Source organism: Syngnathoides biaculeatus, chromosome 22, assembly GCF_019802595.1.
Source record: "Syngnathoides biaculeatus isolate LvHL_M chromosome 22, ASM1980259v1, whole genome shotgun sequence".
Taxonomy (NCBI): domain Eukaryota; kingdom Metazoa; phylum Chordata; class Actinopteri; order Syngnathiformes; family Syngnathidae; genus Syngnathoides; species Syngnathoides biaculeatus.
The window spans coordinates 2,054,422-2,080,740 of NC_084661.1; the positions used below are offsets into that span (position 1 = coordinate 2,054,422).

At 41.2% G+C, this 26,319-nt stretch overlaps 1 protein-coding gene and 1 long non-coding RNA gene across 2 annotated transcripts in view; one reads left to right on the plus strand and one right to left on the minus strand.

Moving 5' to 3' along the window:
* The window catches only part of LOC133495296 (uncharacterized), a 54,287-nt gene extending 46,572 nt beyond the window's left edge, over positions 1-7,715 (plus strand). The window contains exons 2-3 of the long non-coding RNA XR_009793540.1: positions 662-829; positions 7,508-7,715. This is a non-coding gene — a long non-coding RNA (uncharacterized LOC133495296). The remainder of the gene's footprint in view (positions 1-661; positions 830-7,507) is intronic.
* Positions 266-26,319, minus strand: part of radil2b (Ras association and DIL domains 2b) — a 41,879-nt gene continuing 15,825 nt past the window's right edge. Inside the window, exons 5-18 of the mRNA XM_061809767.1 lie at positions 25,870-26,306; positions 21,491-21,781; positions 20,979-21,380; positions 19,143-19,180; positions 18,906-19,048; positions 16,659-16,771; positions 11,436-11,703; positions 6,869-7,041; positions 4,918-5,062; positions 4,637-4,821; positions 3,654-4,023; positions 3,368-3,579; positions 677-816; positions 266-581 (exon numbers count right to left, since the gene is read on the minus strand). Of these exons, the coding sequence (XP_061665751.1) occupies positions 488-581; positions 677-816; positions 3,368-3,579; positions 3,654-4,023; positions 4,637-4,821; positions 4,918-5,062; positions 6,869-7,041; positions 11,436-11,703; positions 16,659-16,771; positions 18,906-19,048; positions 19,143-19,180; positions 20,979-21,380; positions 21,491-21,781; positions 25,870-26,306 (3,011 nt within the window). The 3' untranslated portion in view covers positions 266-487. The remainder of the gene's footprint in view (positions 582-676; positions 817-3,367; positions 3,580-3,653; positions 4,024-4,636; positions 4,822-4,917; positions 5,063-6,868; positions 7,042-11,435; positions 11,704-16,658; positions 16,772-18,905; positions 19,049-19,142; positions 19,181-20,978; positions 21,381-21,490; positions 21,782-25,869; positions 26,307-26,319) is intronic.

Genomic DNA, 26,319 nt, shown 5'->3' on the forward strand with positions numbered 1-26,319 from the left:
TTGACGCAGCAATATGCCCAAAATATAACTCAAACATTTAGGATTCATTTAAAAAAGAAAAATTTTATTCACAGGGACATTGTAATAAACGCAGAGCAAAATATGTACTGGCCCTTGAATTAGTGATCCTACATTTAAATTCAATGAGAACATATATTTATCATTCTGCATTTTGTCTTCCAAATAAAATAATAATAGCAGGTCGCCATTGTGTTGTTTGACGTGTATGGGATACACACACACACACACACACACACACCACACACACACACACACACGCTCACGCACAAATGCACGCTAATTATTTGGCCGAATATGAGCATGAATAATCCCCACCTCCCCCCACCACACACAAACACACACACATTCACTCTTCCCTTTCCAATCAAAGTCAACAGAGGCACAATCTTTTCATGTCCAAAATATTATCCAGTATGTCTGTATGGGGCAACAAAGGCAACCAATTATTTGCATGCTTTTTGTAGTGTCAGCATTTAGTCTGTACAGCCTTGGCCATCCACTCAGACCTGGCCACTAATAACCTCAGTCTATCACCTGATGACTGCATCAACTCCTTTCCGCTGATGAGAGACCGGGAAAAGAAAACAAGTTATTTAAAATAATTTGAAATAGTGTGTTTTTGTGTTTGATTTTTTTGTAGATGGGGTCTTTTTACCTTGGGCATTGGGGGCCAAGCAGACTGACTCCATTAACGGCAAGGATCCTGTCTCCCGGTTGCAGCTTCTCACAGCGGGCTGCCGGTGTGTTGGGGACCACTGCCCTGATGAAGATGCCTTTCACCTTCAACGACATGTCCTGGAAAAATGAGGTCAGATTATGAACACCGCTAAAACTGGTATAGCACATCTGTCGTCTAATCAACTGGTTACAATCGTAACTTCTCCAACAATTTAATCATTCTGTTTTTAATCTCAGAACATATGTGAACATATATAAACTGTTCAGTACCATCATTATCATTGCTTTGTATTTCTTCTTTCTTCACCAATTGGTGTTTCTGTCAAGCTAAATTTGACAGGAAGGGTCTACGTGCAGTATTGCAATCACCATTTCCCAACCTTTTTATGTGTCCCTCCCTGATAACACATCAAAAATGAACTTTTACATTGTTTTTTCATCTTCTTTTCCTTTCAGCTTGTCATCTTAGATGAACGCATATTTGTTTGGCACAGTTTTACGCTGGATGCCCTTCCTGACGCATTTAGCCAGGGAGAGGATCTTACAGCACCTGGTATTCCCAAGCGGTTTCCCATCCAAGTACTAAACAGAGCCAAACCCGCTTAGCTTCCGAGATCTGACGTGCTCAGGGTAGCATGGCCTTAAGCTTCATTTTATTTTGCTTAATGTATTTTTACATTTCTTTACAAAAAAATTTTTCTTTTTGAAAATTTTGATGGCGGCGGCACAGTGGGGCAGCTGTGAAGCATGAGCCTCACTGTTCTGAGGTCCAGGGCTCAAGCCTGGCCCCACCTGTGTGGAGTTTGCATGTTCTCCCCGTGCATGGGTGGGTTTTCTCCGGGCACTCCAATTTCCTCCCACATCCCAAAAACATGCAAAATTAATTGGGGACTCTAAATTACCCCTCATGTGATTGTGAGTGCGGCTGTTTGTCTCTGTGCTCTGTGATTGGCTGGCACCCAGTTCAGGGTGTACCCCGCCGCCTGCCTGTTGACAGCTGGGATAGGCTCCAGCATTCCCGTTACCCTTGTGTGGATAAACGGTGAAGAAAATGGATGGATGGATGGTTGAATGGATGGGTTCAGGTTCAAAGCATCCCAGGCAGAGAAAGCGTAGCTATTGGTGCAGATTTGAATGCATTCTGTATGTTGGTGAGGGAACTGGGGTGACACAGAAGTTATTGACAGGTTTGCTATCTTGGACAGAAACCAACAGAGACAGATGGTGATAGACTTTACCAAAATGGATGTGGCTTGAGTCAATATTTCCCTTGAATACGTTCATGGAAGAACACAAAGTAGGCCAGAAGGAGCCGCAATAGGTTTTGAGTCCTGTAGCGGCTGAAATAAGTATTTAATATGTCACCGTTTTTCTCACTAAATATACTTCCTAAAGGTGCTATTGGCCTGAAAATGTCACCAGGTATTGGGAAGAACCCAAGTAATCATCTATCATCCATCCAAAAAAAGCAGAAAAAATAAGTAGAAAAATAAGTTCAAAAATTAAGTAGTGTGTTTCAAGAGTGTGTGTTTCACAGTGTAAAACTGAAATGAAACAGGGGGAAAAGTGTTTAACAATAAGTTTAGGAGCAGAGTTTAAATTATTTTACCATGGAGTAGATGGGAAGAAGCTGGAACAGTGGCTCAGCTGGAAAGAGTTGGCCTCACAATTATGAGGACCCGGGTAATATCCTGGCCCTGCCTGTGTGTATTTTGCATGTACACCCCGTGCCTATATGGGTTTTCTCCAGAAGACTCAGGTTTCCTACCACATCCCAAAAACATGCAACATTTATTGGACATTCTAAATTGGTACTGCCTGCAGTCCACATCTATCTCCCACTGTAAATGTGTGGTGTATTTTGAAGCATAAAATACAAAATGATGATCCTGAACTGTTGAAGAGCTGAAGCCGTACACCAACCGAGAATGGGAAAGAATTCCACCTACAAAGCTTCAACAATTAGTGTCCTCAGTTCCCAAATGTTTAGTGAATGGTGTCAAAAGAAAAGGTGATGTAACAGAGTGGTAAACATGATCCTGTCACAGCTTTTTTTAAATGTGTTCCAGCCATAAAATCCCACGTTAATTTTAGTTATTTGCTAAAAACAATTAAGTTTATGTTTAAATATTAAATATCTTGTCTTGTCAGTGTATTCAATTAAACATAGGTTGAACATGATTTGCCAGTCTTTGTATCCTATTTTTATTTATGTTTAACACAAGGTCCCAACTTCATTGGAATTGGGTTTGGAATTTATTTAAAATTATTTAGAAGACCCAAAGCTACAGGCTCCAGACCCCCGGGGTTCCTTCAATCCCAGTTTAAGAAATACGAGCATGCGTGCATTCTACACAACATACATGGCAGGCTCATTTCAGACACACAAGGTATCAGTGTGAGTTTGAATGGTTCTCTATATGATTAACTGATGAGCGGTCAATGCATCTCACTCAAAGTCAACTTGGATAGGCTCCATCTCACCAGTGACCCTGGGGACAAGCACTATAGAAAATAGAAGAATGGATGGAATGTGGCCATTCCTATCTCATTTATAAGACATCTACCAGTCCACATTGATATTTAGTTTTACTTTGTGGTATTGTTGTTTTTTCATCCATCCAATTTCTTTATGACGGAGTTAGGAAAAAGAATCCCATAAACTAACCCTTGTGTCGACCAGAGCAAGACCAAGACCGTTTCTGTCACGCTCCAGCTCCAAACTGAAGATCTCATCGTTGTTGTCATCAAAATGGTTGCTCATCTCTTCTGCCTCCTCCTCCTCTTCCTCTATGAGTTCGAAAATCCTTTTCACACTCGTGTAATCTTGATTAAATTGCTCAACTTTAAGTGCAGCCAGACATTCGAACATTAAGCCACCTAAAGAGAGAGTATTCAAAGTTATTCTTTAAGAATATAAGCAAAGAATCACAACAGGTTAAGTTCTAAAGTACCTTCGTCATGTGCACCAACATCAGAGGACCAAGGATGTGTGTCTTGGTCTTCCTTAGGCAAATTGTCAGGATCCAAGCTCTGGGGGGTGTTGGGTGGGGTAAGGAGACAGGAGGGGTCCAGTGCTGACCTCCTCATGTCAGTGTTCTCCATCTTTCTTTTTTGTAGCTCGAGATTCTGAAGCTTCTGTGACAAAAGGTGGGCACCACAGGAGTTGAACTCATCTTGGTACTGGATGGAGGCGAGAAGGGAAGTTGAAGGGGGCGAACTAGAGGTTGATGGTAGAGTTTGGACGGTTGGCTGAGATAACGCCATCTGTACTGGTGTTGTATCCATTGTTTCCTGTCTGGATTTGGCCTCATTTGTGACACCCTGAAATACAAAAGGTATTAGAAGTAGGGAAGGACATGGGACTAAATTATGTTAATTAAGGAATGATATCGCCAATACATATTTTTTCAAGATTTCTTTGGGAATGAGAAACTAGGGCATTTATGCTTTGTACATACAGTATACAGGTGTATTGTTACATCATTTTTCCTTCCCACTCTGCATGTATATCGGTTAACAATCAGAATGACAATAATAAACAAACCTGTTCAATATTTAGGATTGCAAATCCTTATGGTGTAGTCAAAACTAAGTTCAGATGACCTATGAACTCTGTGATTGTGAAATGGAATGACGATAGCCAATTAAGAGGCAGGCAACCTGAAGTCTGTGGTCAGGACGTCCAAGTGACTGAGAATATACTGGGCCCAGCCAATTTCAGGGTACTCAGAGACAAACATTCAATCACATTCACATTGTGGGAGGAAGCCAGACTAATGGAAAATACCCAAGGAAGCACTGAGAGGAAATCCAAACTCCAGACAGAAAGGAGCAAAATCTGAATCCCGAACCTCAGAACTGTGTAGCAGAGTAACCACTAGAACATCATGCTGCTCTACTATTTGATTGGAGACATAAAACATGTTCCAATTACCTGGTGCTTGCCAGTAGCCGTGACTCCATCAGACTGCAAATTGGAAAGGTTGAAGATAAATAATTTGAGCTTGTTTAAGTCTTCAACCAAGCTTGAATCTGAGACTTCCCTTCCCACCATGAACTGGTAATCCCCATCTGGTAGCATTAGAGCATGGTGGGTATCAAAATTATGCAGGATATCCTCTGAAAACAGAAAAAGCATATAGAATATAATGGCATAAAGAAAAATAATCACTGTTGTAAAGAAAAATACTGTACTGTAGTTTGTCCAACTCTCACCGGTTCTGTACGCTTCCATTTGGTCCTGGGCACACGGAGTCCATGTATGCCGAGTGGGACATGCTGGGCTGTAAAAACTGAGCAGGTGGTTCAGCTGAGCTGCATTCAGGGCAGGGAAGTCAGATCGTAATGATGCCCAAGAGGTCTACATGTACGTACACATATAAACTGCGTGAGTCAAAGTGCTGTACAAGTATGTCCACTGATTAGCGTGCAAACGTCTTGGGCCACTACGAGCTTTGTTAATGTAATGTGCCTTGTTCCCAGTAGTTATATAGATTTCCTCCTTTCTCTGTACTTTTGTGGGTTTTCTCTGGGCACCTCCCACATTCTAAAACCATGCATGCTAGGTTCCTTGAAGGTGTGAATGTGAGTGTGAACTGTTTGTGGTTTGGTTTGTTTGCACCGTATGCCTGTGATTGGCTGGCGACCAGTCCCCGGTGTACTCTGTCAGCCTCGTGCGCAAAGTCAGCTGGGATAGGCTGCAACTCACCGGTAACCCTAATGAGGACAATTCATAGTGAAAATAGATGGGTTTTGAAATGGATGGAAGAATTGCTTTGTAAATCTTCTGACCTTCTGTTTTCATGCTGTCATGGTCTGTGTTTTGGTTTGGATTCCATCCATTCATTTTCCAAGCCACTTATCCTCACAGGATCACATGAGTGCCGGAGCCTATCCCATTGGCCAGTATATTAAGTTTTGTTTCATGTGTCCCATATTGTTAATGTTTTGTGTTCTCGTTTAGTTTCTATTTACACTTGTTCTTGTCAACCCTCAACCTTCTGTCAACCAATCAGCTCTCTCCAGCCACTCATGTCTTGTCTGGCTGTTCCTTGTTGTCCCGTCCTTTTTTAGTTTTTAGTTTGCTTCTTTCCTTCAATCTGTGTTGCTGCCATTGTTACATGTGTGCCGGCTGTTGCTATAAGCAATTTTTCCCAAGTCATTTTATGTTTTGATGAGTTTATCCTTTATTTATTTCTTTGGAACTTTACTTTTTTACATTGTTAATTTGTCATTTTCTGCCTCCCCGGCCCTTGTTTGCCTTTGTTTTTGGAATTAAACACCATTTTGAGATTCTCACACTCCTGCCTTTCTTCCCTGCTACCCTTTAATTGGGTCCTTCATTTCCTTACATCCAGCACCTTGAAAGCCCAAACCTGACACATGCCATTGTTTTGTAGAACAGAATTGCACAGATGGCTGTTATGAGTCAAAATAACATAACTCAACGTCCTGGGTTTAGACTGAAAATACGGAAACTGGGATCTCAGAACTGTGAGGCAGATGTGCTCACCAATCATAACACCATGCTGTCTGCTTTTAAGATGAATAATAAAATCAATAAAATATGAACTCCAAACATATTGAGTGGCTATTTCAGTTCACATCCATCAATCCATCTATCCATTTTCTTAGCCGCTTATCCTCACAAGGGTCGTGGGAGTGCTGGAGCTTATCCCAGCTGTCAACGGGTAGGAGGCAGGATACACCCTGAACTCATTGCCAGTCTTTCGCAGGACACATAGAGACAAACAGCTGCACTCACAATCACACCTAGTGGCAATTTCGAGTCTCCAAGTAATGTTGCATGTTTTGGGGATGTGGGAGGAAACCAGAGCGCGTGGAGAAAACCCACGCAGGCACGGGAAGAACATGCAAACTCCACACAGGGAGGGTCTGGATTGAATTTAGGTCCTATACATTATGGAAAATTTACTTTTTACGTGCTTGTATACAAATACTGTTGAATGTAAGATGGCTAACTTACATAAGATTGCGCTGCCATTTCAAATGGGCTTTCAGCATGACAAAAAAATAGGGTGAGTTAAGTAAATTTGAATCATTTATTTGTGGGGATTAACATCTGGGACGCATTTTAAATGAAGAAAAAATGCATAGTTTTCTTTATTGATTATCATCTTGTGTGTGTGTGTGTGTATGTTTTCACCTGGAGTAAAATTTTCCTTGGCGTAGAAAGAAGATTGATAGCTGATGAGAGTGTGCATGTGTGCTTGAAAGCCAGTTTTCCCAATCCACTTGTCTGGGACCAGGTCAGGAGTAAGTCAAAATTGGTCCGTATGTGAATCCCTGTAGACTGCTGATAGAAACCTGGCTCTGAGCCTGCCAAGACATCAAGAAAAAGCCCTCTTTGAAATTGGTTACGACGTCAATAGGACAATTTAGTGAGCTCCATTTTCATCATGGGGCTGGCTTTAATATTTCCTGCCTCATCTGTCTTTGATTACAACATGACAAGATTCATATGAGAACTACTGATTCAGCATAAAAACAAAAACTCAATCAAAATTAAGGCTAAGATTATAGATAGTCAATGTTTCTCAACATCAACAGTGAAAATGTCAAATGCTATTTAATGGAAAAAATATTAACAACCACAAAAGGTATATTGATAGTGGTTGAATTCCAGTGGTCAAATATTTGCAGTGTGTCATGTACCACACGTTTCCTGTCATTTCTCTCCTCTCCTACCCGGAATTTATGTTAAATGTCATGAAAAAATACACCCTAAATGAATCATGCTGTTACTGTGTGAAACGTGTTCCTTATTTATTCCATGGTCCTGCAGGCACTGATGTTTCGTTTTGGTCCAAAGAGCAACTGAGTGACTTTTGGAGAAGTTGGTTTAGGGACAACGTTCTATACAATTGTGTGGTATGTTGACAATAATGTGTGTCCATCATGTATTATTATTACTTTGTAAAACATTATCTGCACATAATCAACTGTCGCCATTAAAGACATGCAGTAATATACCTCCAATCCCAGTGTTTTCACAATTTCCTATTCAGCAGTCCACATAAACTCAGAATTTTGCTGCGCATAAATCCACAGAGAAGTTGGCAATGTGAACAAAAGGAATCAGATTCACTTAGTATTGTACATTCTGACTGCAGTACTTGATTGACTGAGGTCTCATCAGACTTAGAGGGATCAGGCTTCCCTCTGAATCACTTGTCTTTTAACTCTGCCTGTGTATGCAGATTCATTTGCAAAATTTACAGTAATGGGTACACCGAATGCACTGTATACAGCACCACTACAACTGGATACAAACACAACATAGTATGCAATTGTTGTAAAATCACTCAGTAGATTAGTTGATGCCATCCTTTGACACTGACTTGTGGGAATCTAACCGTGGCAGATTGTGCAATTGCCACAATTTGTCAAAGATGTTGTCTGCAGTAATATAAAATTTAGGCCCAATTGTGTCTACTGTGTCACAGAATTTTGCAACCACACATATTTCTGAAATGCAATCCAACACCCCTTTAAGATACAGTAATTTCCCACTGGATTCTTGAGACGATTTTTTTTTCTTCTGTTCTGTCTGGCTAATACGCATTCATATTCATACTTTGTGGTGATCTTAGATTTACAGAAAAAAATTACTTCTGATTTAGTTTGTCATGAAATTGTTTCGAGAAAAAGGAAAAGATGACTTTCAGCTCCCGATAATGATGTTTTTTCATTGCTACATTTCCCCCACATTTTATTTCTATGTGTGATCGTGCAAACTTTAGTCTGCACTGTTAGACATTTCTGTAAATTATAGTTATTTACCACATACCATACAGTAAAATACTTTAAAGTGATAATACAGTAAATACGGGTAGCTGCAGTTTTCACTGCATCATGGGATTTTAGTTGATTGGTCACACAGTTACAGTATTTCTGTACAAAAAAAATTATCCATCCATCCATTTTCTAAGCCGCTTATCCTCACACAGGTTGCGGGAGTGCGGAGAACCTAATCCTAATCATCGTGCAGGAGGCGGGGTACACCCTGAACAAGTTGCAAGTCAATCGCAGGGCCCAAAGACAAACAACAATTGTACTCATAATCACACCTATGGGAAAGTGAGAGTCTGGGATGTGGGAGGAAACTGGAGTTCCCAGAGAAAACTCATGCAGGCAGGGGGAGAACATGCAAACTACACACATGGGAAGGCTGGGATTTGAACCCCAGTCCTCAGAACTATGAGGCCAATGCTCTATAACTGCGCCCCCGTGCTGCCTCAAAAAAAATTGAAAAATAAAATTAAAATATTGTATTACACAATTTTCTGTACTAAAACAATACATTCAGTGGTGCCACCAAATGTGAGGATAAATTTGAAAGCAGCAAAATTATTAAATTGTGTTATTCCCAGGATGCATTATCCCACGCAATGCTGAACTTTTGCCATAATGAGGACTTTAATCCTGTGTCTGTCCCCGATGCGGCACACACCTGCTCCAATCAGCAGATGCGTCTCGTCTTAGTGATTACGGCTCAGGTATGTAATGCCACGCGGGCGGTCTGGTCTTTGCCAGATCGTTGTACTACTATGTCACGTTCCCACAAACCTTTGTCTATGTCCTTGCTACCCTGTGTACCGAACCCTGCCTCGTTAACAACCCATCCTTCTTGCCTGCTGATTTTGGTACTGCTGCTTCTTTGGACCGCTTGCCTGTGTTTCGACCTTGGACTAAAAGACTCTTCCCGAACTGTACTTGGTCTCGTGAGTTGTGCATTTTGGGTTTAGCCTTGGGTTCTAGCCATGACAAATCCTTAATGTTCATGAATAAGTACTGTATTAACATAACATTATTGTTTAGGTCAAGAGATATTAGCCAATTGCTGATTTCGCAGAAGAGTCGCTGAAGGTATAGTGGTACATGCCTGACTTTGGTGTGGTTTTGGTGGGATCGATTCCCACTCAGTGATGGTGTTGAGATCTGCCCTGCGACTGACTGGCAGCCAGTTCACGGTGGAGTCTGCCTTTCGCCGGAAGCTAGCTGGGATTTGTACCAAGTCTCCCGTGACCTTTGTGAGGATGAGCGGCTCAGATAATGGCTGGTTGGATGCTTTCGCAGAGCGTCACCTGATTGAGGTAATCTAACCAACAGCAAACATTCCTCAATACTTGGGATTTTTTGCAGGTGGTGGATGAGTATAAGTGTTGGTAGTAATAAATATTTAACAGTGTGGCATTTGTCTTGACTTGTTGTTTTAGGTGATCCTGACTATACACCAATTTCCATGCAGAGCCTTGCATCCATCCATTTTCTGAGACACTTACAAGTGTTGTGGGAGTGCTGAAGTCAATCCCAGCTGTCATTGGTCAGGAGGTAGGGTACGCCCTGAACCAGGTGACAGCCAATCGCAGGAAACATGGAGACAGACAACAGTCGCACTCACAATCACACCTAGGGGCAATTTGGAGTCTCCAATTGATGCATGTTTTTGGGATGTGGGAAGAAACCGGAGTGCCTGGAGAAAACTCGCATGGGCACGGAGAGAACATGCAAACTCCACACAGGCAGGGCCGAGATTTGAACCCCGGTCCTCACAACTGTGAGGCCAAAGCTCTAACCAGTTGCACCACCTTGCCGCCTCCATGCAGACCCAATGGTGTTAAATGGAAGTATTATAGAGCCAATAAAATACAGATATCTTAAATAGGCTGGCACAGTGGAGCAGTTGTAGAATGTTGGCCTCACAGTTCTGAGGACCGAGGTTCAAATTCCGGCCCCATCTTGACCATCTTCCGCAGCGGGTGCTAACCACTGTTCCCCCCAAGCTGCCCGTGTGTGCAACTATCTGGTCTACGTGCACACACATTCCGCGTTGCGTACAAAACCATAAAATCAAACCAAAATTGAAACTATAACATCCATCTATTCACTTTGTGCCATTTTCCAATGTGATTCAATGAGTGAGGGGTGTCTGGCTGCGACATTCAATGGCACAATTCACATACATGAACCACCTGTGTTTAGATAGCAAAGCAATCTGGGCAAGGTAGACCATCTCAAGCTATACAGGCTCTTCATGTTTACCCTTGATAATAATGGTCATGCTTTGCGACATGCTGGTGTGGCACTAAGAACTTCCATTGTGCTCCAAAGCATGCTGGGAGTATGTAAATAGCGTTTAAAGTGCGTGTTATGTGTCAATTATTTCGTGAGTTATTCTCTTAATTGTTTTATTATTTGGTGGTTATGCCACTCTGCTGTGGTGTGATCATTTTCAGTTTCGATGTGACCCTGTGAGTTTGTGCAACATTGTCAGGAATGACCTGCCTACCCTGTCAGCGTGTTGGGCAATGTAAGCTTCTTCTGCTTGACAGAAATGAAATCCAATTGGTCCTCACTGTTTCGTGAGCACCTTGATATGGTGGTTTACACTACAGAACATGAACTAGCATGCATACTGATAGTGTAACTTATGTGTATCAATACTGCATCCATTATTTGTGGATTTTCATTATTTGCAGGGGTGTAAAGAACATAACTCCTGCAAATAATGGGGGAAGGCTGTATTGTACAGTATGCCCGAATGGGCATTCAATTCTTCAGGTGAAGAAAGAAAACCCAACAACGGTCACTTCAATAAACAGAAAGATGACAACTTATAAAATGGCAAACATTTTCTTCATTGGTTGTGGTTTGTCGCACAACAAACCATGTGATTGAACATATGTGTGACGGTGCTCATGGATTGGTACCTCGCTCCATGAGTAAATTGAAAAGCGATGCATTGATGAAGTAGAAAAGGAAGGCAATAAGTTGTGTTGAAATCTCTGGGTGGAGCTGACAGTCTAACATTAGTCTCTGGGTTCTAGACAGAACCTCCACAACCTGCTGAACTTCATCAGAGACTGTCAGCCCACTCCCATCCAGGAGTGGAGCCCCCTCGCTAGTTAGAAAGTGTCCGTCAAGACCCTCCTGGAATGAGTTGCAGTCTATAAAGCCCGGCAGGATTGGGTACAGGACCTGGAAAGACAGAATCAATCAGGTAATCTGTGTTACATACTGTTAGTGACACATTTCAATTGTGGACAATGTAAGGTTTTAAAAGTTAACTTTGTTGCTGTGATCATCAATCCTCTGAAACAGATTACAGACCACCCCATGTTGCTTTCACTTAATATGCCCCTCCACTTTTAACACAGTGACATTATTGATGGAAGATTAGACAAAACCAGTAGAATCAGCAAAAATGAAGGCGTTTTCCTTCCTCTCTCAACTAAGAGGTCCTTGCTACTCCACAAAGTAAGCATGGACAATGACAGCTCTGTTTAGGCTAATTGTACACAGACATCCCCTTTCCCCAGCAATCTCGCTCTTACACCCACTAAGGCCAACACCAGCAGTAGATTCACATTCCAAAAAAGCTGAATATGGCTTATGCGGGCTTGGCATGGTGCTGTAACAAGACTGCTGAGTGAAGAGTTCTGAAGGAATCCGCCCTGAGCATATCATTTTACTTTCACTGTGGAACTCAGGGTGGGCGGGGAAAGACTGAACAAAAAGGCAGAATGGAAGTAGACTGCCACAGCTCCCATTACACAAGAGACAATTGAAATGGGAAAAATACCATGTTTTCTGGTTGGAAAATGGCGCTAAGTGGTTCCAAGCATCAAGTATTAAACCAAGCTCGATGCCTGATTTACCACAGTCATCCAAAGACCTGTATTGTCTGACAGTCAAAATTCTGCATTCATCATCATGGGCAAATAAACAGTCTAGCCACAAGTCTGAAGAAATGTGCACGTATCCATCAACAAACGTGCTCATTTGAAACATTTTGTCATTAATGGCGCCTGTTGTTTCCCACGCCGCAGCAAAATTCAGCACAGTGGATCATTGTATATAAAAAATATCAAAATAGACATTTTGCCTTTTCTTTGTGAAAGGACAAATAAAATTGACGTACACCATCGATTACTCACTGACATCTCCACATATAACAACTTCAAATGGGTCAGACTGGGTGGACAATATGTATAGACATCATATTCTAACTAGTAAGGGGGAAGTCTTGACATTTCACTTAATCATTAGGCCATAATTGAGAGGCCGTTGCTAGTCATTGGAGACTTCACATTCTTTACTATTCTACTCCCATATTATTATTTCATTTGGGCATCGAGCAGGATTTCATCCTGTAGTGTGATGGAAAGCTTGATGGATGATGGATGACATGACAAGCTCGCATAACCCATGTGATTGTTTCCTCCAGACATGGGCATCTTGATAAATCTAAACCCTTTTTCCCTCTCTCCATTATTCAAAAGACAAAAATCAAATAAATTGGAAATTCAGAACAGCATTACCAGATTAGCACCTGATACTAAGCAGCTGTGTCACGACCTTGTGACAAGGGGTGGGACTCAAATGGGACACTCCGAGGCAGTGACATTATTTTGAGGGTGTTTTTTTTTTCCAGGCAGAGGTCATACACAAACAGGCCGTCCAACAAAGGCAAATTAAAAAAAAAGGCAATGGTCAAAAACATGAAAACGAGGTCAGATAACGACTAGGCAAAAACAAGATTAACTAGACTTTACTGTGATGGCAAAGGAACGCTGACTGTGACAATGAGGCAAATACACATCAAGAAGCTTGTATACTTTAGCAGACTAATGCAGTCTCATACAACAAACAGGCAACCAGTAACACAACACACAAGTGTTAAATACATGGCATAATTATAGCCAAGGAGGCGCAGATGAAGAGCTGCTGTTGGAGGCAGCCGCCCACAGGGCAGTGGCCTGGTCATGCCCCTGGCAGTACCCCCTCCCAAGACACGACAAAACAAATGAAAAACAAAACACTGACCAGGGGCGGGTGGAAAGGGGCCAAGAGGAGGGCAGAGACCCGTCACCCCAATCTGTCGGGTGGACATCCAGGCCATTCAAAGTGAGGAGCTTGGCCAAGGAGTTCAGGAGGTCGGCTAGGATGCAAAGCGCCAGAGTGCCTACAGGGCCACTCAGGCAGATGTCCGTGAGGAGGGTCTGAATGGCAGAGCAGGATCCAAACAGAAACAGGTGACAGCTGCAGGCAAAGCATCCCCAAGGCAGGTGCGAGAGGTGGCGGACACTGCTGTTTGCGCACCGCAGAGACATGGGATGAGGCATCGCTGAGCCATGGATGAGAGGCGACTGGGGGTCCGGCACAAGCATGGCACGAGCGACAGGCAACTGCGGGTCAAGCACCACTGAGGCCTGATCAAGAGGTAGCTGGAGGTCAGACACAACTGAGGCAGGAACAAGAGCTGGGTTCTGTTTTGGCCAGCTCATTTTGTCATGAACATGGTACAAAGGGTAGGATCCAAATGCAGCATGCTTAATTTGTTTGTATTTTGTTGTACAGTATGCCTAAGACATGTGGGTTTCACATCAAAACATGAATAAGAGACAAAAGTTTAGAATTCCAGCTTCATTTTATGGGATTTTCATCTTGTCTCATGGGCATAATGATTCCACTGCCTCATGCACATCTGACCTGGGAGCCGCCTCTCCACCGGCACCTTGCTTGTGTCAATTTTGCCATGCATATATGCCTTGTGTGTCATGTTGTTCTTTGTCAGTTCATTGTGCTTTGTGTGCTTAGTTGTGCCTCATTGCCACGTTCCAGCATTTCTTGTAGCTCATATTGAAGTTCTTGTGTTTCATGATTTTGGTCTCATAGCAATATGACCTTGCTACCTTTTTTGGATCTTGCCTTGTTTTCTGGACCTTTCCATTTTGCCTCACGTTCTAGATACTGTTGCCTTTTTGGACTCCCTTCCCATGTACCGAGCCTGAATTGAGCTTCCCACTATAACTACCTCTTGCCTTGGAGTTATTGCATTTGGGTTCTATCCTCTACCCGGCCTTTGGCTATCTCCTCTTGCTCCTGTTCCAGTGGTGCCGGGGCTACGGCTGCCACCTCGTGCTCCTGTTCCGGTGAGGCCCAAGACCCGGCGGCCACCTCCTGCTCATGTTCTGGTGGCACGTGGCCAGCAGCAATCACCTCGTGCTCCTGTTCTGGCGGGTACTATTCCACGCCGATTGCCCGACCTCCTGAACTGCCCAGCCAAGCAACTCACTTTGGGTGGTGAGTGTCACTGTGCCTTCCTCCGGGCCCCCTTCCACCTGCCAAGGATAGGTAGTTTTGTTTTTCTTCGCTGTTGTGGTTTTGCATTGTCTGGGATTTGTTCCTGGGAGAGAGGTGGTGGTGGTTGGGGGGAGGTCATGGGCATGGTCAATCCACCACCTCTCATGCGTCTCCTTCTGTGAGCAACCTTAGAGAACAAAAAGAGTCCATACATAATAAAAACAATAATAATGATCCATGAGCACAATAAGAGTAATCCATAGGTTTACATCTATTTTCTTTTCCAGTTTTTAGATTCATCATATTTTTTTCAGCAAAAATTACATTGTAGTGTTTCACAGTGTCTCAATTATTTGAAGGCTTACATCAAAGATAGATGATGAAGATTGATGATGGATGAACGTCAATCATAAGTTTAAAGGTCCGTTATTTTTTCAAAGCAATTTTTTTCTAGAATTTGGTTTCTAATATTGGGCCAATGCTGCCTGAATAAACACATGAAATATAAGTTCAAATTGTTCACACATTCCTGAGTGCCAGATGTTTTTCTGCCAAGAGGCCTGAAATCAGGTCACTGGAATTTCTCGAACTTATCTACATCACTCGCATAGATTTCTGCTTAGTGCTCTTGTCCCGAGCCACTAATGTCAACGTTACACACACTTTCTCTCACAAATGGTCTCCTACACAGAGGAAACAAATCTGAAGAAAGGGGTTGGTCTTCGCCAAATATTCACAAAGTGGTCACAAAAGTGGGTCAACCAGAAAGAGCTTTCAAAGGTGCCTTTTCTGGACATTTATATGACAAAACCATGGTGTTGTTCAAAATAAAAGTAACACATTTATACTAAGTCTTAATATAGGCTAAGACCTAGAGAGTCACTCCATGGACATCTAAACTGCAAAAGTATGGAACCTTTAAAATGTTGCAGACTCTTCTGGTAGCTATATGTTTATTCATAAGTCGCATATTACTACCATTACTCTAAAAGAGGATAGTTTGTTTGGTAAGTGACCGAATGGAATAATATAACGCAAATATTCCTTGGCAACAGTAAGAAGACCTCGGCAGTGCTCCATCAGTACAAATGATTCACACAAAGGCCCTTGGTGTCTTGTCTCTCACCAGTGTCACAATGACCGCAGTGTGGTCTGCCACTGTGGCCAGAGGCTCAACTTGAAAGCTGTCAGGAACAAACTAGGCCCTTTCTTCTTAGCCTGTCACTGATTATTTTTCTTGAACAACACATTCATCGTGCTGGAGCCAGATGAAGCTACAACACAAGTTGTACCTCTCTATGGTAGCAATTGGTAGTTTTACCATGAAGCCAAAATATACATTGCAATGCAAAATCTTACCTAGTGGATTTATCATTTTTTCGACTGAAAACATCTCACTGTATTTCTTTAAAGACAGTTTTGACATTTTTTTCAAAAATTTAAAATTCTGAGAAACATTGAAAACTGTCTCCTTTAGGCAAACAGAAACATTTTGGACAATATCTCTAGTATGCTTCCAACTTTGTGGGAACACTTTGGACAAGGTTGATTTGTGTTACAGTAGTGCTGTACCCAAGTCCAAAAAGCAAAATTGTCCAGAAGTAGGACACACAGAGCATATCACAACCTGTATTGTTTTGTTTTCATTGCACAAAGGACATCAACCACTTGTGTCTATACATGATCAAATGAAGAAACATTTTCATGTAAATTTTCCCATACTAATGCTTATCAATGCTGGTAACAGACTCAGGTTGCTATCCTGTGTTTCAGATATTTGTGCTTAACACTTTAATAGCATCTAATCACGTTTAATCTGGAGCTAAAGTATACATTTATCCTTGTACCTTGGTGATGTAATACACACACTGCTGGAAGGTAACCAAGATAACCTCCTCCAGGGCTGCCATTGTTTCTTCACTGGCTGAGGGCACACATGACAGCTGTAAGCCCAGCAGGTCTGAAATATAAGCAATTATACGGAACAAAAATATAAACACAGCACATTTTTATTACTCGTCTTACTATTTATAACCACATTATTCATGAGATGAATGCAAACAAGATTTTAGATAAATGCAAAATGTCTAAAATTGTTTTTGTCATATCAATATACTATCAATAGAACATTATTATTGCACAGGAGATGATCAGGCGGCGTGGAGGTGTTTTGTTGGTGCGGTTACATGTGATCTGCGGTAGTTGGATATCCTGAAAAATTCATTGAAAGACCTCGAGAGAGGGTTTATGGTAAAGAAATGCACATTGACTTCACTGGTCAACATTCCTGCAGTCAGCATGCCAATTGCATTTTTTAATTGCGGACAGCCTAAAAGATGTAAGGAAAATTTGTTTCAGGTTGTCCTGTTCAGGTTTGCCACAGTGTATCATCTCAGATGATACGCACATATTTGTTTGGCCCAATTTTTACACAAGATGCCCTTCCTGACGCAACCCTTCTCAGGAAGTGGAGGCCTCAGTGGGATGCGAACCCACAACCCCTGGTTTACCAAACCAGTGTTCTAACCACTGAGCTACTGGGCCTCCTAGACATTCATCTTCAAACAGCTTCAAACATGTAATACTCCTAATCTTATCAGCATCCTGATATGCCAAACGTGTTGTGTTTTAAATTAACTCTATTATATTGATTGATGGCCAAAATAATATTGTTTTGGCCGCACGGTGATGCAACTGGTTAGAGTGTTGCCCTCACACTTCTGAGGTCCAGAGTTGAAATCCTGGCCCCGCCTGTGTGGAGTTTACATGTTCTCCCGTGTCTGCGTAGGTTTTCTCAGAGTACTACGGTTTCCTCCCACAGCCTCGAGACATGCATTAATTGGAGACTCTAAATTGCCCCTAGGTGTGATTGTGAGTCTGACTGTTGTCTGCCTCCATGTGCCCTGTAGTTGCCTGACAACCAATTCAGGGTGTACCCTGCATCTTGCGCGATGACAGCCGGGATTGGCTCCAGCACTTCCGTGGCTGTAGGAATAATTGTGTATATAATTATCATACATATGCTTCCAATAAAGAAATGATTTACTCTGCTTTAGATAAAGTGGCAGACGCTTAACCAGAGATAGCACTAGAACAAGAACATCTAATCATCCGAACTGTTGGAATCAGGAGCACCTGTTGTCTGTTAAAGAAATGATGACCACACAAGTACTCAGTAATCTTCCACCCACATGAACAAACAAGTACACTTTGTTTTTGTCATAAGCCAGGGTCACGGGGGCGGACCCAAATGCAGGACTCCAAGGCAAGGGCATGATGTTAAGAGTGGTTTTATTCCAGAAGGAGGTCAAACATGAAAAGACAGTCCAAACAGGTGGTAGCATAAAAACGCTAGGCAACAGGCAAGATCCAAATACGTGCACAAGGTCAGATAACTATGAGGCAAACTAAGAAACATGGACAAGACGTGGTCAAACTAAAGCGGTACAGTCTCACTGTGACAAAGGATTGCTCTACACTACACTTGCGACTTACGCACAGTAGCGGAGTATCCGGGGATGCAGTAAAGCAGACACAACAAACTGGCGACTGCCAATGACACATTCAACACTTAAGTGCTTGGTCTATTAGTGTCCAAAATGCAAGACAGCTGTGACAGCTGTCAGAGGTGGCATTGCCCAGGGCAGTGGCCTGGCTATGTCCCTCGCAGGAAGTACCGCCCACGGCAGTGGCCAGGCCATGCCCCTGACAGTTTCCAACTATGTTTTTCTCCCCTGTCTCCTTTTTGAAACATCCATGTAAATAAGGGGTGTTTTGAAAACAAATAAATAGAGGTGCTGAGGAGAGGATAATCAGAGAGTGCAGTGGTGAATTGTACGAGACTGTTCCTCTCCTCACAACCTGTCAAACTTGAACTGGTGTCTTTGCTTCCTTTTTGTCCTGTTTAATGAATGTCTAATTGGTAAACCTGACAGTGACCCTCATGAGAATAAGGGGCTCAGAAAATGGTTGGATGGATAATATTGTTTAATGGTGAATCATATTAAGTTTGCACCAATTCTACTAACATTGGCGAAATGATGATTGCGGAATAATCTCAAAATATGACTGACACAATTTCTTCTTATCCTCACCTTCTTCTCGTCCCTCTTCATTCTCCTCGTGGCTTCTCCATTCCAAGATGAGAGGCAGCTGATAATGGATGAACTGTAGTATCTCCAGGCTGTTTGACATCCACACCACTAGGGGCAATAATCCTGAGATTATATCCTTGTTGCTGAAACGGCGCAGGACATCCAGGTATAAGCTTTCATCAGGAGGAGCTGATAATGATTACGCAAATGAACTCTGGAGCATGAATAAGGGCTTACATTTCCTTGTGAAAAGCAGCTAGTTCCTTGGTTTGCTCCTGCATGAGAAAATATACAAAACAAAATATCAATATTGCAATAAAAAAAGTACATTGTGGGGGAAGCGGAGGTGTAAAATGTCATTATGGCAGCTGTAATGGTAAACCTTTGCCCAGCTCATGTTTTCAAACCAAACACACATTTAATTGGGACACATATTAACATTTTTCCTCCTTGCAGTCAAATGTCTCTGTAGGATTATGCTGACCAATTATCCTGTGGTATAGGTTGTGTTAAAATTATTTTTCCTCCCTGATCAACTAGAAAACTGGTCGGGCTACCCTTTGCGAATGTGAAACCTGTTCTGTATTTCCAAAGTCAAATCTGTATGTGTGTGGTCCTCACTGAGTTCGGCCGAACCACAGAATCTGCGATTGTGGCGTGAAACTGAACAACAGCCATTTAGGAAGGTACTGGCATAGTTTCTGGAAACAAATAGAGGAGCAACTGGTTGTGTTGTGGTATATATACAGTATGGGTACCCCTCTTATGAGATACGGAACAAAACAATCACCATGTTTCACATAAAGCGTTTATAGCAAGAAGGATAATACACTCCTCAGGGCCTGTTTAATAAACTAAATACACATCAGTTCCAAAATACAAATGTTTGTTTCAATGCCCAGAAAATTCCTTTAGAAACAGCTTTATTTTCATTGAGGAAGACTGTATAGTGCAACATTAAAATTCAAATGGCCTTAAAAGAAACAAAGAAGCAACAGTTTTCATGAAAAACATGCTCTACAAGTCGGCTCGGCAGTTAAACATTATGCACATAAAGGAATATGTACTTGATAACAAATTCATGCAGCTGTATAAGAATACATCGTTATGCAGCAGGAAGAAACGTTTATACGATATACATTTTCACGGCACTGATACTAGCTCGGTATGAGGTGTGTTGCTGTGTTTAATAAAAGGCTGAGTCTCTGTAATGTGGACCCACACCGACACAACTTCAAGTAAGAAGGTGGCAAAGTGGACTGTCATTCCATACCCAAAGAGGATCTCTGGTAAGCAAGCGAACTAGCTGTTGGCCAGTGTCTCTTGTCGAGTATTGGAAATACCCGCCATGACATGGTGGGACACATTAAGCAGATATATTGTAATGGCTCAAATGTACGGATGTGTAGGGAAGAAATATGTGTGGTGTTTGACTGACAGTTGGCAGTTAAACGGGATGTGCTTTTAGCCCATTCAGCATACAAGCATTTGAGAGCAGAAAAAAATGGTATGTATGTCAAATTTAGAAAACATTTTTTTTCACTTTACAGGATCTTTCATAATTTGTCTTTACATTTTTAATATTTATGGCTCAGTATCGGATACGAATATTGATTATAATTATGACTTTACTACTGCATCAGGGAGATGGACTACGATGCGTTCTGACACAAATTAGCATTTTTTCGGCTGCTGAAGGAATGGAACTTAACTGAAGACCTTCTGTTCTTGTAATTGAACATGGAACGGGACGGCACCTTGGAGAATCCCATGTTGCCCAACGCGAATCCCACACTACAGGTACCGTTGATATTGATAATTTGAATGTCACATTACAAAGTTGATACTTCCCCAAAATTGTAAAAAACTGAATCTTTTTTATAATCCAATAAAAATTCTCATGCCTGACTAGCATGGGATAATTAGTTTTGGCACATCAGTCCACACGGTTTGTCAGAGAAGCACGCAAGTATTTATTGAGTTAAACGAGTTAAACCCTAAGTCCGTATGGCCCCTTTCACACGAATTTCAGGACATTAAAAATAGGAATCAAAGTGATCCACCACTACTCACCCAGACAGTGCTCTGAATTTCACTTGCAATAAGCAGCAGGAGGTGTCTGAGGTCTGAGGGCCGAAAATATGAGGCGGAATACTGAATGCAGAGGCACAGCAGAAACGAAATACTCAGGGATGGTCCGTCTTTGACGTCGCTCCTTCCAGTTGCAACTATTTGTTTGATGATGTAATGCTCATCGTCTGCCCGGTGGTTCAAACTCAGGCAGTGACCCTCCGGTGATTTCAGAGATGGAGGGGCTCGCTTCAAGCAATTTTGGGTGGTCGGGCTTGGGAGGTCACTGCAAGTGTTGCAGAGTTTCACATCTCTTCTATGGTGTGTTTTCGGAGAAGATGTAGAGCAGCCAAACGACCACGGGAGAGTAGACAAGCTGGGCTCTGGAGTAGTATTGTTTACTTCCTTTTTACGGAAAGAAACAACAAAGAATTGGATATGATGTTAAGATAATAATGATAATAATAATATTGCCAATGTAGTGTCTCTGTGAGTGTTTGTTGTACATTTGTTACCTTGTGAATCAAGGGATCCTTAAATAGAAACAAGTAGCTTTTTCCTAGCCCGATGACATCACCAGGGCAAAGCTCTATTTTCTCTTTTAATATATTGCCATTTTTGGTGACGACAGCATCAGGAAAAGGGCAGAGTATGGTTGGTTTGCCAGTACTAATGCGATGAAAAATACAATGTTTTGGAAGTATATCATCAGCAAGGAGGACAATGTCCGCCTGTGATACATCTCCATTGTCATTTTTTCGCCCTATGACAATGCTTGGACTCGTAAGTAGGTAGATGACGAAGTCCTATGGAGACAAATAGTACAAGATAAATGAACACTATTCATGTTTACTTTTCAATGTAACTGGCTTATGAACAAAACTGTTTTAAATTGTAAGTCTCTTTTAAATTACATTTTGAATGGGCTATTTTTAATATTTCTATTCCTGCAAGCTAATGTAAAAATGTCAAACCTGAAAATGTAAATACATGTAAAAATGTTTACTATATAAATACACATTTGTTAATTGGAGACTCATATGAATTTATGAGTGTGACTGGTGTTTTGTCTATGTAGTATATAACCTGTAATTAACTAAAGACCAGTCCAGGCTGTAAGCCACTCCAACTCACCTGTAACCCTAATGAGGACATAAGAATAGAAAATGGATGGATGTTTTGTTTTGGTGTTATTACTCTCTATTTTCATCTTTTTGTCCCTCAGTTCCCACTCAAACCTCATTCTCCCTGACTGTATTTCCAGCAAATATCCATCTCAATACAGGCTTACGGCCATGCTATCCTGAGAACCCCCAATCTCGTCAGATTTCGGAAGCTAAGGGGATTTGGCCCTGGTTAGTACTTGGATGGGAGACAGCCTATGAATTCTAGGTGCTGTAAGCTTCTCTCCCTGGCTAAAATACAGAGGGTTTGCATCAGGGAGGGCATCCCACGTAAAGGTGTGCCAAAATATGCGTTCATCTGAGATGACACGCTGTGGTGACCCTTAACGGGACAAGCTGAAAGGAAAAGAAGAAGATCCATCTCAATACAGCAAACATCATAACTGTTAAAGCAGTTCCTCTGCTTACATTTACTTGAATTTAACAGGCTTCAGATGTTTATTGCTTGCACACATATTGGTGACAATGACCCCAAGGTTCTCTATTTCATCTGCAGTTACATTATAAATTAGGGATGGGTAATTACAGAAAAAATGATAATCATGATGATTGTGATTTATATTCAAATCACACTGGCTTGGAGAGAGCATGCAAACTCCACTCAGGGGGAGGCCGGTGTTTGAACACTGGTCCTCAGAACTTTGATGCCAACGGTCTACAGCTGCTCAACTGTGCTGCCTAACTGTTCATTTAATTAATTTTTTTACAGGTTAGGAACAATATATAACACTATGTTTAACCTGTATGTATCTGTTACTCCAGCATATGTGTGTGAATATTCATTATTTGAAGGTAACTCACTCCTATGATCTAATACAAATTTTTGCAAGCCAGTCAATGTTATTTTTCATTGAGTGATATAATTAAACTGGTCCTTGTTCTAAAATGATCTGTCTTTTGTTTAAATATATAATGTGTAATTTTGTTGTTGTGTGTTTAGTTTTACAGTTGGGTAGACTCCAACTGGAGTGTCAATAAACAGTTTAAGGCATACTCAGTGACACCATATGCTTGCTGCAAGCAACATACTATAGGTGTGTTTAGGATGCTTTTACAACAGGAATTTGGCACAAACACTGCACATTTTGCTCATTGATTGTTTTTCTTCAATTGTCTTTGTTTATATGATCATGAGAAGCTAAAATCAAAATTACAATTAAATTTAGATTAATCACCAGCCCAATTATAAATGATTACTATTGTTATGTATTGTTGTAAAACACATTTGTATGCTTTACTGTATCTGTATGGCTTGGTGACGGCTCAGACTCGCTTAATGCCTGGAAATGATGTGTTCCCATGGAGCTGAGTTGTGTGGGTAAAACAATATTAAAACATGGATTTGGACCTTCACAAGAGTGGCCATGCAAGGGTATTAGAATTTCAGTCTTGAAGCAAGCCTGAGTACCCAAAGAGTGTTTTCTGCCCACAGTAACAAAGATACTGAAAACCTGTGCAAGGATTATGTTTGACTTGGTCCTTGTGATGTGTACAACATAGATTTAACACATTCAAATATGTGAAAAATAACCCCCTTCACGTTTAATAAGTGAACCAAGTCTCAAAATTACCAATACAGCAGTTATGAATTAGTCCAAATGCATTGGCCTGCATGTTTGATCCTGTTCAAAATCCTGTTAATCTGACAGGAAGCAGCGACACAGTTGTGTTTTACAGTTTCCTGATCACACAGTTGACGGTTTTTCTTGTTACAGTTTGCTGATTTTCATGTTGATTTCACGTTATTTAGTTTCTCTTCAGAGAACAGTGTTACACTTGTGTGATGACGATTTTGTTTTCCAAAAGGTGAAGGGTGTAATACTGTACAAATTGTACATTATTTATTATTCCAAGTTGTATCAAATCATGGTGCAATGCTTGATAGAAACCATCAGGTATTCATTTCAAACTCTTGATTTAATTTCATTTCATTAACTTCAGTCTTCAGCTCGTATTATGCAATGTGTGCCATGTTAAAATGTGGTGGAGGATATTACTTTGGCATGGCGAACACAGAAGGGTGAAAGACATTTACAGTACCCAAGAAGTATAACAATAAAAATGTAATTTTTGAAAGTGAACTGACAAAAGCGGATGTAGAGGCAGACATGGATCAAATCTGAACTGAAGATGGAACAGTTTAGCGATAAACTGGAAAAAAGAATCGGGTTTATATTAGTGGGGTCAGCACAGTGCACTAGTGGTTAGCATATGTGTCGAATTGTCGAGTGGTTCCTGTTTGGAATCTTGGCTCAAGCCCTCTTGTGGAATTTTACTTTGGCCAAGCCCTATGTTCCAATATCCACGTAAAACTAAGTTCCCCATAAGTGTGAATCTGTGACTGTTCGTTTTTGTATATGTGACCTGTATTGACTCATGACCAATAAAGGGTGTAGACAACTTTTGCTCGTCTGCTTGGGTAAGCTCCATTTACCTGCAACCATAATGAGAAGTGCTACAGAAACTGCATGGATAAGTAGTATTACCACTTTAACTGGAAATTATTGTTTCGACTGTAGTTAGCATTGAGGGTTTTTTTTTTTTTGGGGGGGGGGTTGAGTACAATTGTGAATGAATGGGTAAAAAAAAAAAAATGGAAGGATTAAAAAGAAATGAGGATGCTACTCCAACAAAGAAGAAGCCACAAGATTAAGACCATTTACATAGTCCATGATAATCAATACAAGAGCTGTTTTAAACTTTATATCTTTTCAAAGATAATAAACCTTCGTTTTGATTGACAGTGTCAGAACAACAGCAACAACTACATTCTTCCAGTTCACAATTATTTCAGATCTATGCAACAACAAGGATAAATGATTTAACTTTTCCTATCCACGTGAACGGGATTTTTCATGAGATATTGAGACATCTACAAGTCATTTGTAGATATTCAGTAGTGAATTACAGATATTTGATTTTGAGAACATGTCTCTTTTTTGATTCTTTTAAATTGAGTTAGAACTAGGTGCATGAAGTTAGGGTAAATGGAATTATGTGTAGAAAAAATGATGTATATAGAGTATATCAAATTGGAATACAGATATCTAAATTTCAGTTGCAGCTACTGGTAAATCATGTTGTTTGAAACTGAATTGCAGATACAATAACAGTAATGACAACTCCATAGATAGACATGAATGGCCAAAGTGAGATAATTTGTCCAAGGGGAAATGACACAGCAGATATATGTAATAGTTTTCAATGGGCAAAACTGAACACAGAAATTTACATCATCACATTTACATTACAGTTATTGTGAATAAAAATTCAAATTATTTGCTTGGACTTGTAAGTAGGTAGATGACGAAGTCCTATGGAGACAAATAGTACAAGATAAATGAACACTATTCATGTTTACAATTATCATTATGACTTCTCAGAAAGACGTTGTTGATATTTAAAATATAAATTCTGAATAGCCCAATTTAGTTTTTAACTGTTTACTCCAATTGCCATAAATTATGCCTACATTTACACCAGTGCATGTCTATGATGGATTGCATTAGCTCTTTCAACCACAATACATACAGTAAATTATGTGACATCATACCACATCAGCAGAAATTGTAATCCACCAACAAGGTCCTGACATAAGATTTGCTTGCTTCCCCTCAGGGATTGGTTAAATACAGAATAATTCCGCCTATACATTTTACGCGCATGTGCAAATAGCCGACCAGAGCCGTGTGTGTTAGTGAATGAGATACCTGTACAAGGCTGCAGCCGTGCAGTAGCAGCAGGTACGGACAGTCATGAGGTGGGTGAATGGAATACTGTGTAGTGTTATCGTCGCTACTTTCAGTCTCCTCCCTCTCTGACTCTTCTCTTTCCTGCTCACCTCTCAGCCTCGACGGACAGAGGATCTCTGTTTTAGCCTGTGACCTACCATCCCCCTTAGAGGGAACTACAAGTTCAATGTCATTCAGTTCTGCCCTTGCCTCTGGGCACTTACGGCTCTCCATTAAGGTTCTATTTAGGGACACACTTTGATCCTGATTCTCTTTGGTCTCTGAATCAGCATCAATAAGGTCTATCTCACTTTTACACCTCCAAAGTTTCTGGCTTTGACTCATTGTTCTCTCTATGAGGGTAGAGTTAACTCTGGAGCGACTCTTCTGCAGCTTACGGGCCTGGGCATTGATACCTATCAGAGAGAT